The sequence below is a fragment of the Carcharodon carcharias genome, chromosome 11, assembly GCF_017639515.1.
Source record: "Carcharodon carcharias isolate sCarCar2 chromosome 11, sCarCar2.pri, whole genome shotgun sequence".
NCBI classification, from domain to species: Eukaryota; Metazoa; Chordata; class Chondrichthyes; order Lamniformes; family Lamnidae; genus Carcharodon; species Carcharodon carcharias.
This window is the reverse complement of record NC_054477.1, coordinates 9,827,091-9,847,362: the sequence shown is the minus strand read 5'-3', so window position 1 is coordinate 9,847,362 and position 20,272 is coordinate 9,827,091. Positions and strand designations below refer to the sequence as shown.

Below are 20,272 nucleotides of genomic sequence, written 5' to 3'. Positions count from 1 at the left end.
AGCTATGGGAGTCGGTAGGCTTGTAATGGATATTGGTGGACAGTCTATCACCAGAGATTGAGACAGAGAGGTCAAGGAAGGGAAGGGAAGTGTCAGAGATGGACCACGTGAAAATGATGCAGGGGTGGAGATTGGAAGCAAAATTAATAAATTTTTCCAAGTCCCGACGAGAGCATGAAGCAGCACCGAAGTAATCACCGATGTACCGGAGAAAGAGTTGTGGAAGGGGGCTGGAGTAGGACTGGAACAAGGAATGTTCCACATACCCCATAAAGAGACAGGCATAGCTGGGGCCCATGTGGGTACCCATTGCCACAACTTTTATTTGGAGGAAGTGAGAGGAGTTGAAGGAGAAATTGTTCATTGTGAGAACAAGTTCAGCCAGACGGAAGAGAGTAGTGGTGGATGGGGGTTGTTCGGGCCTCTGTTCGAGGAAGAAGCTAAGGGCCCTCAGACCATCCTGGTGGGGGATGGAGGTGTAGAGGGATTGGACGTCCATGGTGAAGAGGAAGCGGTTGGGGCCAGGGAACTGGAAATTGTTGATGCGACGTAAGGTATCAGAGGAATCACGGATGTAGGTGGGAAGGGACTGGACAAGGGGAGAGAGAAGGGAGTCAAGATAACGAGAAACTAGTTCTGTGGGGCAGGAGCAAGCTGACACGATCGGTCTTCCGGGCCAGTCCTATTTGTGGATTTTGGGTAGGAGGTAGAAGTGGGCCGTCCGAGGTTGGGCGACTATCAGGTTGGAAGCTGTGGGAGGAAGATCCCCAGAGCAGATGAGGTCAGTGACAGTCCTGGAAACAATGGCTTGATGTTCAGTGGTCATGGTCCAGGGAGAGGTAGGAGGAAGTGTCTGCGAGTTGACGCTGTTTGCCAGTGAAACCCACCTCCTGTGATTGAACCTCTTGACAGTGCTGCACTCCCTCAGTATTGTGCGGGGAGGGTCAGCCTAGATTTTCCGCTCAACACTTTGGAGTGGGACTTGTAACCCCAGAGGGGTGTGGGTTCAAGGATGTTGATAAGAATGGAGAATTTTAGCTATGTAGCAAGGTTGGAGAGGCTGGGATTGTTTTCTTGGGAACAGGAGAGACTGAGAGAGACTTAATTGACATCTATAAAATTGAGGGGCTGAGATAAGTGGATAGGAAGAATCTATTTCCCTGACCTGCAACCTCAATAACTGGGGGGCATAGATTTAAAATAATTGGTGGAAGGATTAGAAAGGAGCCGAGAGATTTTTTTCACCAAGAGGTTGGTGGGGGACTGGAACTCGCTGCCTGAAAGGGTGATAGAGGCAAAAACCCGCATGACGTTTTTAAATTTGGATATGCACAAAGTTTTCTTTTATGGGATGTGGGTGTTGCTGGCGAGGCCAGTGTTTGTTGCCCATCCCTAATTGCCCTTGAACTGAGCAGCTTGCTAGGCCATTTCAGAGGGCAGCTAAGAATCAGCCAGATTGCTGTGGAGTCACATGTAGGCCAGACTGGGTAACGATGGCAGATTTCCTTCCCTAAAGTCCTGTAACCTGAAGGGCTATGGCCAAAGAGCTTGGAGAATGGCATTAAACTAGATTGATCTTTTTGATCTGGTGCAGGCAAGATGATCTGAATTGGCAGCCTCCTTCTATGCTGTACATTTTCTGTGTTTCTAACGCTCTGACTCTGAAGTGAGAGCACTGCTAACCAAGCCAGTCTGATATTGAACGTTGTACCTAATAGGGGTCTGTCTCAAATGGTTGACAGAGGGATTTCGATTGGGTTCGAGTGTTTGTGTAACCACACAGTAGGATGTTACAATTCTGGTCTCCTTAAGAGCGAAGCACTTTTCCAAAAGACCCGTATAAAAAAGACTTTGCTTTTCACAAATGATGACGTCGATTTCTACAGAAAGTTGGCAATAAATAGCCAGTGTGTATTAATGATCCATTATGTTATGATCAGGATGCGAGGAGTGTGCAATTGGTCAAGCCTCACTACTCCACAGTTCGTACCATTAGTTAAAAAATTTCATTCACTCACTAAAATGGCCTATTATTTACCTTCACCACAGTTACCCAGAATAAAAGAGACTTTAACCAGGTTTCTTTCAATAAAAAACAAACTAATTAGTTTATTATAAAACCAGTCTTGTCGAATAGAAAGGCAAAGCTTATTAACATAGAGTATGGAATATGAAAGTATACTAATTACTCTTTTGAGATACCCTAAGTGTCTGTCTGTCTCAATGTGCACACACACACAAACAAATAAATAAAAATAGAGGAACTCTGCCAGTGGTTAAAAGTCAATGGTTTAAGAGCAAAGGAAAGGTGATGGAGTCCTTGAAATGGCGTCCATGTTATACGGTTGGCCTGTCAGTGCTGACCCGCGAAACAGGCTGTTGCACTGCTTTTCAGGTGGACTCAAGGAACACTTGCAGGTATTCTATTCCAGCATGCAGCAACTTAGGAGCAGCTTATATTCACTTCTGGCTCTGGACTGCAATAAAAGCTGCTGTCTTCCTTTCACAAGCAGTTGACCCTTTTCTCTTAAAGCAAAAACCAACTTTTAAACACCGTTTTTCCAGGCATGGTTTTTTTTTTAGCCATAAACCACCATGTGACCCTTTTGTAAACAAAGAGTCAAGAGGTTTCCAGCTTCTTTAAAACTGCTTAATTGCCTTTTCTTGCAAAATGCTGTCTTTGCCAGGAACATCAGCAACAAGAGTCCTTGCATTAACCCTTTAAGGGATGATGTATTTTAAATACACATTCTTCCAGAATGTTGTTCTTCCTTGAAGATGTGTTCATGACAGCTACCATAAAACTGGATTTTTAGTGGGTGTTTAAAATAAGATGGGCTCAAAAAGTGTTAATAGTAAGAAAAAAAAGATATGTTTTCTATAATGCCTTTCATGACCGTCGGATGGCTCAAAGAGCTTTACAGCTAATGAAGTACTTCAGTGTAGTCACCGTTGCATTGTAGGAAAAGCAGCAGCCAATTTTCAAGCTCCCACAAACAGCAATGTGGTAATGACCAGATCATCTGTTTTTGTGATGTTGATTGAAGGATAAACGTTGGTCAGGAGACTGGGGACAACTCCGCTGATCATCATCAAAGAGTGCCATGGGATCTTTTACATCCACCTGGGAGGGCAGATGAGGTCTCGGTTTAATGTTTCATCCGAAAGACAGCACTCTCAACTGTGCAGCACTCTCTCAGCATTGGAGTGTCAACCTTGATCGGTTTTTGTGCTCAACTCTTGGAGTGAGCCTTCTAGAGAGAACGAGATGAACTTGCATAGGTCAAAGAACATCTCGCCCTTTATTTCCTGGTGTTTCAATGTTAAGCTAAGTTGTGACTTGTAGCTCGTGATAGCAGTGTCTAAACTATTCTCCATTAACCTAATGTGACTATAAACCCTAAATATCTGATCCATGAAGTCCAGGTGACTTGGGGCCCATGAGGCATCACTTCCCATCCTGTTTATAAACCTTCAATTTTTATGTCCCTTATCAAAAGATGTGCATTCCACTGTGCCAATTTCAAAACAAATTTCTTAGAAACCCCATTGTAGCCTGCCCCGTCCAACCTTGAGTTTCCTCACTGTGAGATCCATTCGTTCCTCTAGCACTCCTTTCCCACCACTCTTTCCGTCCCCATTATAAGCAGTTATTCATCAGCAACTGTATCCCTACCTTGTGGGATTCTCTACCTTATTCCCCCTACCTCACCACCTCAATCCCTGTTTTCCAAAACGCAGCAACGACTTTCCCCATCACAGCAACAGCCTTTCCTGTATTACAACCATGACTAATCTTCAAAAGGACTTTATTTCTGGTCCATTTTTTCTTCCTTTCCTTATTTATCTCTCTCTCATTCTCCCTTGCTCGCTTTCACGATAAACTAACAACAGTTGCCAACATCCGATTTAAAGCACCTACTATTAAATGTGACAGCACATCCAGATAAGGCTGCACATTCAGCCTTTGACCTGTGCAAAGTTGGGTTGGTGTGAGCAGTCATGGGCCACTGTTGGCCTCAGCACCTCAGCAGGAGCATAGTTAAGTGGGAGGTTCTTGAACTGCTGGTGCCACATTCTGTGACTTGACTCTCTATAAAGGTGGGGTAAAGAAGTGGGATCCGGTTCGTCTGTGTGATGCAGTGCGTGGTTGACTAGTTCGACACTCGCTGGCTAAACAGAATGGCTGGCTGCTTTGGTAGACGGTCCTAACTGCTGTAGGAGGAGAGATTATTGGGAGATGGGGGATTGACCTCTCTGTGGTAAAATGTAGGCTTTCTTCTGATTTGGTTTCCAAGGTCGTTGCCTCAACAATGATCCCAACACGAGCAGGAAAATAATTTCTTTATAAAGGTGCTTTCATATTGTGGGAGAGCAGCTGATGCCTTGGGTGGGGGTGGTGGGGTTTCCTCCCAATTAAATTTTTTTAATGTTCACAAACCACAGACTTCGTAGCATCGCTTGTTCTACTCCAGGCTTGCCTATTTCAATGCTCTCCTGGCCTACATTGGCTCCCAGTCTAGCAACACATGGGCTTTTTAAAATTCTCATCCTTGTTTTCAAATCTCTCCACGGCCCCTCCCGCTATCTGTAGCCTCGCCCAACCTTCCAGGATATCTGCTATCCTCCAATTTTAGATCCTTGAACATCCCTGATTTTAAACACTTCAACTTTCTTGGTCCTAAGCTCTGAAACTCTCTCCCTAAATCTCTCCACCTCTCTCCTTTTTAAGATGCTCTGTAAAACCCACCTACCTTGGCCATCTGTCCTAATATCATCTTACGCGACTTGTGTCAAATTTTGTTAATTATTCCCACGTGAGAAGCACTCTGGGATGTTTTACGACATTTTAAGTGCTATATACATGCAAACTGTAGAGCTGTAATTATATGTTTTCTAAGATCTGGCGCCTCCTGTGTGCAATCTGACCCTCCACCTTCGAGAGGCCCTTAGACTGAAGTGAATTGCTATGTGTGAAGGTGCTTTACAGAGGTCAGTGTCTTTAGATGGGGGCGTTTGTTGAGGCTGAGTTCACAAAGTGAACCATGTCGTTCACGCTGACACTGCCTTCAGGCTATTCTCACACCCGTGACTCTTATTTTCTTGGCGTCTGACAGCTTCACTGTAACCTGATGCCATCTGGGAGAGCATGGCCTCCAAACTGAATTTGCTTTCACCAAACAAGAGCATTAATCGACATAAAGGAAGCAGTGATAAAGTTCTGTAAAATAAAGGCTTGAGTACTGAGTAATGTGATAACCTGTCAACATAATGCATGGCATCTTGTGTTAACCCAGCTGGTAATATTTCATCACTGCCCATAAAGCAGTGACTCAGCTCAAGAGAGTTATCATTTTTCAACGAAAGATAATCACTGCGCAGTCAAAACAGTGTTGCTGAATATACAGTCTTTGTCCTGCGATTTTGCATTCTTAATTAAACAATCACACATGGTGCATTGTGCTGTAGCTAAAATAACATTTTTGGGGTTGGGAAGCAATCCTTTGTAACTGGGCAGGCTTTCTTTCCCCAATTTATGAGACGCGATTTTTACAAAAGGGTCTGTTGTAGTAAGGAAAGGAATTTAGCACCTTTAGCATGTCACTCAAATGTCCCAAAAGACATACAATAAAGACCTGCATTTCAATAGCACCTCTCGCAAACTTGGGACATCCATTTTGGACACAACAAAGCTCTTAACTGGAGTGACTAGTTAATTTATTTTTGTAAACTGTGGATCAATCCTAGCACCTTTAATTATTCTCTGTGACGCATCTTCAGATGCTTTTTTTTAACGTTAGTGGCACTGACCAGGAATTTATCGATACATGTGAACAAATGGCACCCTCTGTTCATAATGCTTCCAGCTCCCCAAAGACTTTTGGCAGAATCACAGAATCTTTACGTGCAGAAGGAGGCCATTCAGCCCAATGTGTTTGCACTGGCTCTCTGAAAGAGCATTCTACCTAGTCCCACATCCCTCCTTCACGTTCTCTCTTTGCAGATAGCAATTCTGTTTTGAATACTTCAATCGAACCTGCCTCCACCACCCTCTCAGGAAGTTTGTTCCAGACTCCTCTGGGTGAAAAAAAACTTTCCTCACATCACGTTTGCCAATTATTTTGAATCTATGCCCTCTAGCTCTTGATGCCTTTTTGACTGAGAACAGTTTCTCACAATTTACCCTGCCCATATCCCTCAGTATCTTGAATACCTCTATCAAGTCTCCACTCAGCCTTCTTTTCTCCAAGTTAAACAGTCCCAACCTCTCCAACCTATTGTCATAGCTACAGTCCTTTATCCCTGGAATCATTCTTGTGAATCTCCTCTGTACTCTCTCCAATGCCTTCACATTCTTCCTCAAGTCTGGCACCCAGTACTGGATGCAGTACTCCAGATGAGGCCTAACCAGTGTCTTATAAAAGTTCAACATGACCTCCTTACTCTTGTACTCAATGCCTCTATTAATAAAGCCTAAGATACTAACTGCTCTCTTAACATGCCCTGCCATCTTCAATGACCTGTGTATGTATACACTGAGGTCCCTTTGTTCCTGCATCTCCATTAGAGGGTCTCCCTTTATTTTATAATGTTTCATCATGTTTTCCTGCCAAAACAAATCACCTCATACTTCTCTGCATTGAACTTCATCTGCCACTTGTCCGCTCAGTCCACCAACACGTCTATGTCCTTTGAAGTTCAAGACTATCCTCATCACAGTTGACAACATTCCCAATCTTCGTATCCTCTGCTAATTTTGAAATCATGCCCTGCACACCAGAATCTAGGTCATTAATATATACCAGGAAGAGCAAGGGTCCCAACACTGACCCCTGAGGAACTCCACTACAAACCTTCCTCCAATCTGAAAAATTGGGGAAAACTCTCCGCTGGTTGGAGTCATACCTAACACAAAGAAAAATGGTTGTGGTTGTTGGAGGTCAATAATCTCAGCTCCAGGGCATCACTGCAGGAGTTCCTCAGGATAGTGTCCTTGACCCAACTATCTTCAGTTGCTTCACCAATGACCTTCGTTCCATCATATGTCAGAATTAGGATGTTTGCTAATGAATGTTCAGCACCAGGCTCGACTCCTCAAATACTGAAGCAGTCCATGTCCAAGTGCAGCAAGACCTGGAAAACATCCAGGCTTGGGCTGACAAGTGGCAAGTAACATTCACACCACACAAGTGCCAGGCAATGACCATCTCCAACAAGAAAGAATCTAACCAATGCTACTTGAGGTTCAATGGCATTAACATCACTGAATCCCCAACAATCAACACCCTGGAGGTTACCATTGACCAGAAACTAAACTGGACTAGCCATATAAATACAGTGGCTACAAGAGCAGGTCAGAGGCTAGGAATCGTGTGACAAGTAACTCGCCTCCTGACTCCCCAAAGCCTGTCGACCATCTACAAGACACAATTCAGGAGTGTGATGGAATACTCCCCACTTGCCTGGGTGAGTGCAGCTCCAACAACACTCAAGAAGCTTGACATCATCGAAGACAAAGCAGCCATCTTGATTGGCACCCCATCCACAAACATTCATTCCCTCCATCACTGCTGCACAATAGCAGCAGTGTGTACCATCTACAAAATGCACTGCAGGAATTCACCAAGGCTCCTTAGACAGCACCTTCCAAACCCACGACCACTACCATCTAGAAGGCCAAGGGCAGCAGGTAGATGGGAACACCACCACCTGGAGGTACCCTCCAAACCACTCACCGTCCTGACTTGGAAATATATCGCCGTTCCTTCACTGTCGCTGGGTCAAAATCCTGGAACTCCCTCCATAAGTGTACCTACACCACATGGACTGCAGCTGCTCAAGAAGGCAGCTCACCAGCACCACCTCAAGGGCAACCAGAGATGGGCAATAAATGTTGGCCCAGCCATCGAACCCATATCCTGTGGATAAGTTCAAAAAAGGTTCTTTCACCTCTTTGTAATTTCATTGCAAATTTGTCTCAGTACATCCCTACCATTAGTAGGTGGTCTGTATAGTGCACTGATCAATGTTATTGCACCTCTATCATTCCTTACTTCTAGCCAAAGAAATTCTGTCCTTAACATCTATGGAGCATCCTCTTTCTCCAGTACTGTACTCCAGTACCATAAGATGTAGGAGTGGAAGTAGGCCATTCGGCCCATTGAGTCTGCTCCGCCATTCAATGAGCTCATGGCTGATCTGATAATCCTCGACTCCACTTTCCTGCCTTTTCCCCATTCCCTTGCTGATCTGGCTATTTCGGATGAGACCATAAGATGTAGGAGCAGAAGTAGGCCATACAGCCCATCGAGTAATTCCATCTTTCGTCAATACTGCCGTCTGCTGTGGTGGGATTCAAACCTGGGTCTTCGGAGCATTACCCTGAGGTCCAGTGACAATGCTACTACACCAACACCTCCCCCTACCTCTTGGACCTCTCCAGTTAATTACCAGTTACTGATTAACCTACTCCTTCTGCTGTACCAAAGTGGAAATCAAATGCTGCAGGACGAAAAAGAGTAAAAGAAACAAGCTACCTCCTCTCCCCACTTCAAACTCACAACTCAGCAAGCTCTACTTCTTGCAATAAACCGAAAGCACCCCTTTCCTCTTATGCACCGAATTCCCACTTTCAAATTCCCAGACACTTCCTCTGTCTCCATCTCACTCAGGCATAGTCTGCCTTCCAGGCCCTGCCCCTTAACTTTGCAATGGATTCTGAGTAGCAACACGCTGTCATCTGATAGTGTGGTGCCTTCCCTAGGGGCCTCTGTGAACAGGCAAGCAACAGCAAGGCTCTTCAACCAATCACATTGAAGAATCCTCGCCGAGACGCTCAAATTGTAAAACAAAAGCATAAATTAGAGTTATTTAATTCATTTCGAAAGTCGTGTACAGGAAGTGAAATGGGGGAAAGAAAGATGGGATTAAGAAAGAAATGAGTCAAAACAAAAAGGTAAAAGTAGATTTACTTTTTTTTAAATCGTAATAATAATTAAATTCTGAAGGAATGAGCATACAAATTTGGAAACCTAAACATTTGGTGAAGGTAAGTTTTAGACTTACTGTTAAAAAATCACTTACACTTGAATGAGCAAGCCTTAACTTTTTCTGACATGCTTTTAGGTAAATACCTTAGTGTCACGCCCTTTATGGGTTTCAATGTGGAGTTGCTCAGCGATGCACAGATGTAGTGAAGCTTGTGGAGGAGAAGGGCAACTGGACAGGAACTTCATGCTTTCTGTGTGTAACTGCACATGTGTGGATATCTGATGTTGATGTCTGATTTACTTCTTAATAACATATATTAATGTGGATTGTTGTGTTAAATGAACTGACCCCCAAAGCTGTGTTCAGTTGGACTTAAAGGAGGATCATAGATTGTTACAGCACAGAAGGGGGCCATTTGGCCTATTAAGGCTGTGCCAGGTATACAATTAATTCCATTGTTTAATTGTTACAATTAGTTCTTCACAAATAATATATGTGAATACATATCCCAGGATGTCACATTCACTGCTGCAGTGTAGTTATGTGTTGAGGAACAATGTATCAGCCCACTAACCACATGGATAGCTGAAATAAATACATTCGATGAAGCTCCAGCATTGGGAGTCTAACTTGTGAACATTTCTAACTTATGGGTAGCAAAAGACATGGTGGCAATGGTTTGTGTATGAGTTAAAAACCCAAACGTTTTAAAGAAATTTAATTCTGAGTAAGCTTGAAAAATAAACCCGAATTAGTGCCAGAGAGAGGGAGAAAGAAACTGGCTGAATCATGTGAAAACAAGATGCCTGCCAAAGCAATAAACACACAGTACCAACCCAAGTTGAATTGGGAGGCTGATATTTGTTGCAGAGGTATTTGACGAGGTTAAATTTGAGAAAGGGTTAAATTTGTTTAATAGCTGGGAGTTGAGTGAAGACGACAGCAGAAACCCAGAAACAATTTTCGAAAAATTCAGCACCCATCTCCAGCCGAAGTCAAATCATCAGATCTACCACAATGAATTTCAAGGCCCGAGGCAGGAATTGGGTGAGCCCGTTGACAATTTCAGAACAAGATTGAAAAATGCAGCCCGAAAACGTAGATTTAAGGAAACAGATGAAAGGCTGCTAGATCAGTTCATTTGGGACTCTACACACCTTGAAGCACAAAGGGATTTAACTGAAAAGGGCAAGTTAATTCACTGGCTGGAAACCTGAATCGAAATTTTAAAACCAGACTTCTTAAAAATGCAGACTGAAGTGACTTGAACTCATAGGCCAAGATGGCTAATCACAATTTGCATTACTATACATTCCACATTCCAATTCATGGAGTGGAGTCAGTCTGTCTGCAAAACCTATCAGACAATGACTTCAGGAGAGCATCTGAAGCCAGCTGAGCCACCAAGCTACATCCCCTGTCTCATTTGGAAGGCATCAATGGCAATCACCTGAGGTATTCAGCTGTTGGAGATGGGCCATTAAGACTAATCGCTTGGACAATGGGACCCTGGCTAAGTTAGCTTCAAACATGAGCGAATCAAGTCACCTTTGGAATACATGGACAATGTCTTTTTTTTAATTCCTCTGGCAGTTATTGAAGGAAAGTCACATGACAAGCCAACCCTTTGTATGTTTTAAGCACATGTTTTCTCAGCAGAACTGAGGACAAGTAGGGAGAAGATCTAAGTGTGGTTCCTCCCACCTCCCTTTTTCTCCAACCCACCTGGTTATCTTCAAGCTCTGTTTGCTGACTGTGACCATGTATGACATCCTGCTGCAGACACAGATTCCTTACCAGAACCCAGCCCAGCACTACTGTCTCCCAAAGGACAACCAACTTGGTCATCTACATCTTTAAGTCAGAGGCCTCGAGACCATCGAATTCATCTGAAGCCAGCCTAGTCACCAAACCATAGACTGGCTTATGGCCTCTAATTTGGCCAACCCATCCTTACCCATTCTGTAATCTGTATTTGTGTGTGTGCGTGTGTGAATTTCAAGAGTGTCAATGTACATTTTTTATTATTTTGCATAGGTCTGTTTAAGCATAATAAAGCTAACCTCTTTTATTTGTTGAACTCAAGAAAACCTATGCTATTGGTTCCTTTATGATCACAGCATGTAAACAGTTAAGTACTCACTGAATTGGGTCTTCAAACAAAAAAAACCTGTTGCAGGCAAATGAGGAGAGGGCAAAGAGGGAACCCATTCGACCCCCTCTGCCCCTGGTCTGTATAACTGTATATTCTCCATTACCGTAGCAGATGGTCCTGCTATCTTGGGGTTGTGCAATTATGACAAGCTGCAGCTTTTCTTAGTAAACCATGAGAGGAAAGGTCCAGGTGCAAAGATCCATCACCTGGTGCACATACCACCACTAAAACTGAGTCAAATTAAAGATGAGACCAGCAAAGATGAAGAGTTATAGGTGCTTTCTCAGCACGAGATCCAGGAATGGCCTTTTAAAAGGGGGAAGACCGTGGCGTAGACGGGTTCAAATCCCACCACGGCAGCTGGTGGAATTTAAATTCAATTAATAAAATCTGGAATTGAAAGCTGATCACAGCAGTGGTGTCCATGACAGCTATAGTCAATTGTTGTAAAGACCCATCTGGTTTATTAATGCCCTTTAGGGAAGGAAATCTGCCACCCTTACCTGGCCTACATGTGACCCCAGAGCCACAGCAATGTGATTGGCTCTTAGCTGCCCTCTGAAATAACCTAGTAAACCACTTTCAAAGGCAACTGGGGATGGGCAACAAATACTGCCTTTGCCATCGATACCCATATCCCAAGAAGGAATAAAGAAAGATACAGAAATAAAAAAAGATACAGAATAAAGAAAGATGCAGCAAGCACAGCCAGCAATACAACAGATGATACCTCACGAGAAGATACATACGAAATAGGAGCGGGAGTAGGCCATTTGGCTCCTGAAGCCTGCTCTGCCATTCAATAAGACCATGCTGATCTGTTTGTGTTTCGAGTTCCACATTCCCATCTACCAGTAACCTTAGATTCTCATTAGGCAAGGGAATCTATCTACCTCTGCCTTAAAATCATTCAGTGACCCCCACCTCCACGCCTTCTGAGGCAGAATTCCAAAGTCTCACAACCCACTGAGAGAAAAAAATTCTCCTAATCTCTGTCCAAAAGGGTGACTCCTAATTTTAAAACAGTGACCTCTAGCTCTGGACTCACCCAGAAGAGGAAACATTCTTTCAACATCCACCTTGTCAATACCATTCAGGATCTTATATACCTCAGTCAAATCACTCCTCACTCTTCTAAACTCCAGTGGAAACAAGCCAAGTCTATCCAACCTTTCCTCATAAGACAACCCAATCATTGCAGTTATCAGTCTAATAAAACCTCCTCTGAACCAATGCATTTACATCCTTCCTTAAATAAGGAGACTGAAACTTCACACACTATTCAAGATTCGTTCTCACCAATTCCCTATATAACAGGCATAACATCCTTACTTTTATGTTCAATTCCTTTCGTAATAAAGGATAGCATTCCATTAGCCTTCTCAATTACTTGCTGTACCTGCAGACTAACTTCTTGTGACTCATGCATGAGAACACCTAGATCCCTCTGCATCTTAGAAATATGCAGCCATTCTCCATTTAAGTTATACCCTGCTTTTTTATTCTTCCTGCCAAAGTGAACAACTTCACATTTTCCTGGATTTTTCTCCGTCTGCCAGATTTTTTCCCCACTCGCTAAACTTATCTATATCCGTCTGCAAATTCCTTATGCCCTCTTCACAACATACTTTTCTACTTATCTTTGTGTCATCTGCAAATTTAGCTACCACGCCTTCGCCCCCCTCATCTAAGCCATTGATATAAATTGTGAAAAGTTGAGGCCCCGGTACTGATGCCTTCGGGATTCTTCTCGTCACATCCTGCCAATCAAACAAAGACCCATTTATGCATACTCTCTGTTTTCTGCCAGCCAGCCAATCTTCTGTCCAGGCTAATATGTTACCCACTGTGCTATGAGGTTTTATTTTCTGCAATAACCTTTGATGTGGCACCTTATCAAATGCCTTCTGGAATTCCAAGTACAGTACGTCTACAAGGTCACCGCTATCCACCGCACATGTGACTCCTTCAAAGAGCTCTAATAAATTGATTAAACATGATTTCCCTCTTATAAAACCAGGATAACTCTTCTCAATTACCTCAAGCTTTTCTAAGTGCCCAGCTATAACCTCTTTAATGATCAAACCCAACACCTTCTGCTAGCCGGGTTCAGAATAATCATGCCCAAATTGATGCAGGAAGAACTTCTCCAGAAGATGCACTTCTGCATTCCCATGTGGCCTTCAAGCAAGCTCAGAGCCAGATCAACTGTCTACTGGATGGACATCCACAAAGTCATGAAAAGAATGGTGTCGGCATGCAATGTATGCCAGAAGTACAGAAATACACAAGAAGAGTAGAGCTACTGAAGTACCCAGACCATGGCTTAATGTGGGAGCTGATTTATTCACACACAATCAAGAACAGTATCTCATAGTTGCAGTCTACTACTCAAAGTTCCCTTCTTTCCAAAAGATCCAAGAGCTACAACAGTCCTCTCATCAGTATGAGTTCTGTTCGCTAAGCAAGGGATTCCTGAAAGAATAATATGTGACAATGGAATCCAATACATCCCCAGAGAATTTCAGGGATTTGCTGAACAGTGTGGGTTCAATATCATCTCCACATTACCCAAGCAGACTTGGGATTTACAGAAAGTCACATCCAGAAGGTCAAAAAAACCCTTACGAAATGACGAGAGACAAAGGAAGACCCAAACCTTGCCTTATTATCACACTGATCTGCACCTCTCGAGGATGACATGAAATCACCTGCAGAGTTGTTCAATGGGAGAAAGTATAAGACAACTCTGCAAAGCAAGATACTCCCTCCATGTGACCAGGAGGAACTAAGACAATAACTCACTGAGGCATAGGTAGAAGGAGGTCAACACTCCAACAAGCTTGCCTGAGCTGTGGGAAAGTCAAAGCTATACATGTATACGATCCAGTCATGAAAACCTGGAACCCGGCAAAGGCTGATGGTGTAAGTGAGACTTTAAGGTCATACATCATTGAAACAAATCGGTCAGGAAATGAGAAGGCGCAGAGTCCATACTCGACCTACGCCTGAGCTGGAAAAGCAGAAGAGATCACCAGCAATATCATTAACCAGCGAGACAAAACCACACTAGCAGGTGGTGCGACATCAAAAATGTCACCTGCAAGTGACACAGCGTTAGCAACATCAAGTGCGATTCCTACAACACCAGGAGCAACACAGACAATGCCTGCACAGCATGCCAACTCGCCACCTCAGAGCGATAAGTGCCAAATCTACAAGATGGAGGCACAACACCACCTAAGTGATACTGTAAACATTATTCCCATGAGAAAAGAAAACAACCTACAAAAGACTCTTGAGGGGTTCAGTTTGTTTATGAAAGTCGATTTTTAGTTTAGAAGAAGAGTTAATGATTGAAAAAGTTATATTGATATAGAGGCACTATATTTAAGTTTTAAAGAAAGAGGGATGTTAAGTTGTCATGTTATTTGTAAAAGGCTGGGAACTAATTACTATGTGAACATATTTCCCGGGGTGCCACATTTACTGCTACACTGGAGTCATGTAATGATGTAATCGGTGGCGGCGTTCCCTTGGAATCCAGGATGACATCCGTCAGGCTTGGTGAGACGTCAGAGGGCTGAGAAGCCCAATTCTGGATCCAGGTGTTCTTCCACAGTAGGGGGCACGTTATTGCGCAGGGGATTGGAAATCGCAGCCCCGGGTTGGCTTCCTTCTTCCTCTGCCGCTGCAGCTCCACCTCATTGTCGTGTCACTGAGCCGTGAAGTGGCTTGTGCCTTGATGGACCATGTGGTGCCAAGCTGAGCACTCTCCTCCCAGTCAGTGGTTTTAATGCCTCTGTGCTTTAGGGTGACCTTGAATGTATCCTTATACCTTTTCCCTTGGCCATTGATGAGGAAGCCCAACACCAAGTCAACTGTGCCAGCACTGCCGCCTTCAAGCTGCGCCAATGTGTCTTTGACAACAGGGATCTTTGGAAGTCAACAAAGATTCTGATGTATACAACTGCTGTGTTGACCACTCTCCTCTACTGCAGCGAAAGATAGACTGTCTATCAATACCACATTAAGATCCTTGAGAGCTTCCATCAGTGGTGCTTGCGCCAAATTCTGGAGGTCAAATGGAAGGACCGTTGGACTAACGCGAGCGTCCACCATGAAGCTGCATCTACCAGCATTGAAACCCTGCTCCCACGGAACCAATTCCGATGGACAGGCCATTGTGTCCGGATGTAATGATGTATCGGTCTACCAGTCTATCAGCCACATGGAGAGCAGCAAGAAACACACTCGATGAAGCGCCAGCACTTTTGAGTCTAAAGTGTGATTACTTCTAACTTATGGGAGCCAGACCACCTAACACTCACTTTCCTGTTTCTTTTCCACATAGCCCTATAGATTTCTCCTTCCCAAGCCTTAATCCAAATCTCTTTTGAAAGCTACTACTGAATCTACTTCCACTGTTTTTTCAAGCAAAAAGCCTTTGAGATGATAAGAATTCTCCTTATCCCTCCCCATGCCCTTTTTTTGGTTAATTACCTTAAATCTGTGTCCTCTACTTGCAGACTCTGCCGGTGGGGATGGTTTCTATAGGCTAAATTTCACAGGGGTTGGGGTGGGGTAGTAGTGGTGATTGCATAATCCTCATGTCCCTTTTGTAGGAGTCAGCCAGCAGCCAATGGACCTAAAAAAAATTCCCACCCAACAGTGATAAATAGGGTTACCAACCCTCCAGGATTGGCCTGGAGACTCCAGGAAAGGGAGATCAATCTCCAGGACACTGCTGTGTGCAACCCTGGAGAAAAATCATCGGGACGTTAAAAAAATAATTTTTTGTCATTCTCTTTGAACATTTCTCTTTACCAGATTTAAAATATTGAAAAAGGCCGCCTGTCTCACAGTCAAGCATCATTCAGTTGGGCAATGAGTCTTTTTGCTTTCCGATTGGTGTAGGAAGGCGGTACATCACAAGGATGGACGTGTTGGCTGACCAATGGCTGGAGGGCACGGGGCAAGTCATGTGATGGAACCTCCAGGAATTCATTTAATCACATTTGGCATCCCTAAGAGAAAATGAACTGCTGCCAGGCTAAACAAGCTAAACAGGCTAAACTTCTGAGATAAAAACAAAAATCTGCGGATGCTGGAAATCCAAACAAAAACAGAAATACCTGGAAAAACTCAGCAGGTCTGGCAGCATTGGCGGAGAAGAGCAAAGTTGATGTTTCGAGTCTTCATGACTTTTCAGCAGAACTAAGTAGAAATAGGAAAGGGGTCAAATATAAGCTGGTTTAAGGGGGGTGGGGGGTGGGGGGGAAGAGTGCCAGAACTGAGTAGTGGTCACTACTGGTACTGCTATCAAAAAGAACTTCGATGGATCCTGGAACCAGGCAAATCCTTTATATTTAATTTCTCCAAACCCTTCATGATTTTGAATGTCTCTATTAAGTCTCCCTTTAAACTGCTCTGTGCTAAGGAGAACAATCCCAGCTTCCCCCGGTCACTCCATGGAAGCCCCTCCCCCCTGGTAATATTCTAGTAAATCTCCTTTGCTGCCATGCAGTCTTTTAAAAAAAACCTTTTCTGTTTGTTCATGGGATGTGGGCATCCCTGGCATCATTTATTGCCCATCCCTAATTGCCCTTGAGAAGGTGGTGGTGAGCTGCCTTCTTGAACCGCTGCAGTCCCATGTGGTGTAGATACACCCACAGTGCTGTTAGGGAGGGAGTTCCAGGATTGTGACCCAGGGACAGTGAAAGAACATATTTCCAAGTCAGGGTGGAGAGTAGCTTGGAGGGGAACTTGCAGGTGGCGGTGTTCCCATCTACCTGCTGCCATTGTCCTTTTGGGTGCTAGAGGTCATGGGTTTGGAAGGTGCTGTCGCAGGAGCCTTGGTGAGTTTCTGCAGTGCACCTTGTAGATGGTACACACACTGCTGCTACTGTGTGTCGATTGGTGGAGGGAGTGGATGTTAAAGGTGGTGGTGTGGTGCCAATCAAACGGGCTGCTTTGTCCTGGATGGTGTCCAGCTTCTTGCGTGTAGGAGCTTCACTCACCGAGGCAAGTGGAGAGTATTCCATCACACTCCTAATTTGGCATTAGTCTAAAATGGAAGAATACAACTTGGCTGACTAACTCTATGTGCTTTTATTTCAGATATTCCTGCTTGCCTGCCCTCCTTGCCCTGCTGTCTTGATTCTCTTCAGGTGAGCATTACATTATTGAGATTTTTGATTTCTTATTGCGCAACGACAGGTTAGAAAACATCCAATATAATATAAGTTCCTTAAAAGCAATAATTTGCCATACTTTGTTTTCATCCCCTTCCCAACCCCACTCAAATCTGGGAACAGATGGGAGCTACTCAGCCCCTCGAGTCTATTCCACCATACCGTTCGATCATGGCTAATCTGTACATCATTGCCAACTATGCACCTTGGTTCCATATCCTTTAATCCCTCCCTCTTCAGCCCTAAGAGAGCTTTGCTGACCATGGACTTCCATGTGTTGGTCCATGTTTATACTTGGCACGGTACTGCCGTGGTTTGCTGTTGCCTTCTGCAGGTTCTGGCTGACCAGGAGACTCTTCCACTCTTACCATCTGCCATAGGCGTATTAGAAGGATTTGCAGGTTGATAATTGTTTTGTTGTGTGGTCAGGGTCCAGTCGGGGCTTTTGGGGATTGCCTATTCTCCTGAAGTTTGCTGCTCAAGTCTGTGATTTCTCAAAACCATTACTCTTTTTATCTTACAGCAAATGTTTACACATTTGGTCCTCTACATGAGGTTGGAGCTTCTCCACCTTCCAGATCTCTCTTACCTCTCAGTCGTGTGCTCTGACATCATTATCACATAAACATCATGTCTGCGTCTGATGTTAATTTTTTGTCCTATGTCTCCCCCACCCAAATCTTTATTCCTATCATATTTACATCCTTCTACATCTCCCCCCGAAAATTGTTAGACTTCACAGGGTTAGTCCCAGAAGTGCCTTGACCAATCTCCCTGATTTTGTTCTGATCTCCTTTGAAGGTTGAGGAGGTGATGGCGTAGTTGTATTGTCTCTGGACTAGTAATCCAGAAACCCAGGGCAATGCTCTGGGGACCCAGGTTCGAATCCCGCCACAGAAGATGGTAGAACTTGAATCCAATAAAAATCTGGAATTATAAGTTTAACATGACCATGGCTAGGAATCGTGCAATGAGTAACCCACCTCCTGATTCCCCAAAGCCTGTCTGCCATCTACAAGGCACAAGTCAGGAGTGTGATGGAATACTCCTCACTTGCCTGGATGAGTGCAGCTCCCACAACACTCAAGAACTGCTCCAGGGCAAAGCAGCCTGCTAGACTGGCACCACATTCACGAACATTCATTCCCTCCACCACCGACGCACAGTAGCAGCAGTGTGTACCATCTACAAGATGCACTGCAGCAACTCACCAAGGCTCCTTAGACAGCACCTTCCAAACCCATGACCACTACCATCTAGAAGGACAAGGGCAGCAGATAGATGGGTTCCCCTCCGCTCACAATCCTGACTTGGAAATATATTGCTGTTCCTTCACCGTCGCTGAGTCAAAATCCTGGAACTCCCTCCCTAACAGCGCTGTGAGTGTACCTACGCCACATGGACTGCAGCGGTTCAAGAAGGTGGCTCACCACCACCTTCTCAAGGGCAACTATGGATGGACAATAAATGCTGGCCCAGCCAGTAAAGCCCACATCCTGTGAATGAATAAAAAAAAAAAAATATTCCATCCTCTCCCTTCTGTCAGTGTGAGTGATCTTCACCTGGGTGGTTGAAGAGCTCGTAAGTAAGTCTTCCTTCTTTATCAGGAGTAAGCTCAAGTTTCCATTAGCTTTCTCTCCAATGATATTAAGGTTCTGCTGTTTCTCCTTATGATACCCTGGTCTGTCTCAATTCCTGTACAATCTAGTTTGTGTAATCCTGAAGCAGTTCTGTACTTGGGGAACCTTTTTGTCCAGTTGTCCCAGTTCTGGGCCTGTTCCGAGCCTCCTTCACTCTGAAATGGCTCCGGCAGTGGTAGTGCAGAATGCATGCTTCTGCTGAGTCCTGGAATTCTTCCTGCTTCTGTGATGCTTGCTGCTTGGGGCATATACTCGCTGCTGTCCGGTCTCCGAGTCTGTATCTCAGCTTTGTATCTGTTGCTCTCGCAATGTCACACTGTTTTCGTGAGTCTTAATTCTTCTTCTTTTGTTCTTCCTTTGGGAACTTCTTTTTTGCCAGCCCATTTCCCTCTTTCTTAAGGTCCTGCTGGGTCTTGTGTTCAATACCACCATGTTTTGTTGTGTGGTCAGGGTTTAGATGGGTAGGGGGTGTAGTGGCCTACTTTGGGGATTATCTGTTCTCCCAAGGTATGACCCATTAGTCTGTAGTTTCTCAAAACCACTATTTATTTGCAGCAAATATATACACATTTGGAGTTCTACCCGCAGTTGGGGCTTCTCCTCGTTCTGGATCTCTCTTGCTTCTCAGTCAGGTGATCTGACATCATTATTACATCAGCATCATATATGCTTCTGATGTTAACTCTTTAATATACAATAAGCAGTTTGGCCACGTTATGAACACACCTTCTGTGGTCATCAGGCCCCATAGTGTGACTCGAACCCGGAGCTTCTGGCTCAGAGGTAGGCTCACTACCCACTGCGGCACAAGATCTCCCTATCCCTTAATACCCTTCCCTAATAAAAGTCTGCCAATCTCAGTTTTGAAATTTTGAATTGATGCCCATGGCTTCAGTAGCTCTTTGGGGAGAGAGATCCAGGTTTTTCTCTCACCTTTGTATGAGGAAGTGCTTCCTGACAACACCCCTGAATGGCCTAGCTCTAACTCTAAGGTTAAGCCCCCTTATTGTGGACTCCCCCTACCAGAGGAAATGGTTTCTATCTATCCCCTTCTCCTACTACTTACCACAACTCCTTTTAATCATCTTAAATATCTCGATTAGATCACCCCCTTTAATCTTTTATATAAAATTAGTCTAAGCCTTAAGTGTTTTCAACGATGGAGCATCCACAACCCTCTGGGGTAGAGAATTCCAAAGATTCACAACCCTTTGAGTGAAGACATTTCTCCTCATCTCAGTCCTAAATGATCGGCCCCTTTTCCTGAGACCGTGCCCCCGTGTTTTAGATTC

The 20,272-nt window shown here is 44.2% G+C and overlaps 1 protein-coding gene across 6 annotated transcripts in view; it reads left to right on the top strand.

The window, feature by feature from the left end:
• The window catches only part of aamdc (adipogenesis associated, Mth938 domain containing), a 123,496-nt gene that overhangs the window by 78,136 nt on the left and 25,088 nt on the right, over positions 1-20,272 (top strand). For all 6 annotated transcript variants that reach the window (XR_005944406.1, XR_005944407.1, XM_041198774.1 and 3 more), the window contains one exon: positions 17,267-17,316. Coding sequence is in view for 4 of the 6 variants with exons in the window: in XM_041198774.1 (XP_041054708.1) it covers positions 17,267-17,316 (50 nt within the window). In the remaining 2 variants the exon portion in view is untranslated. The remainder of the gene's footprint in view (positions 1-17,266; positions 17,317-20,272) is intronic.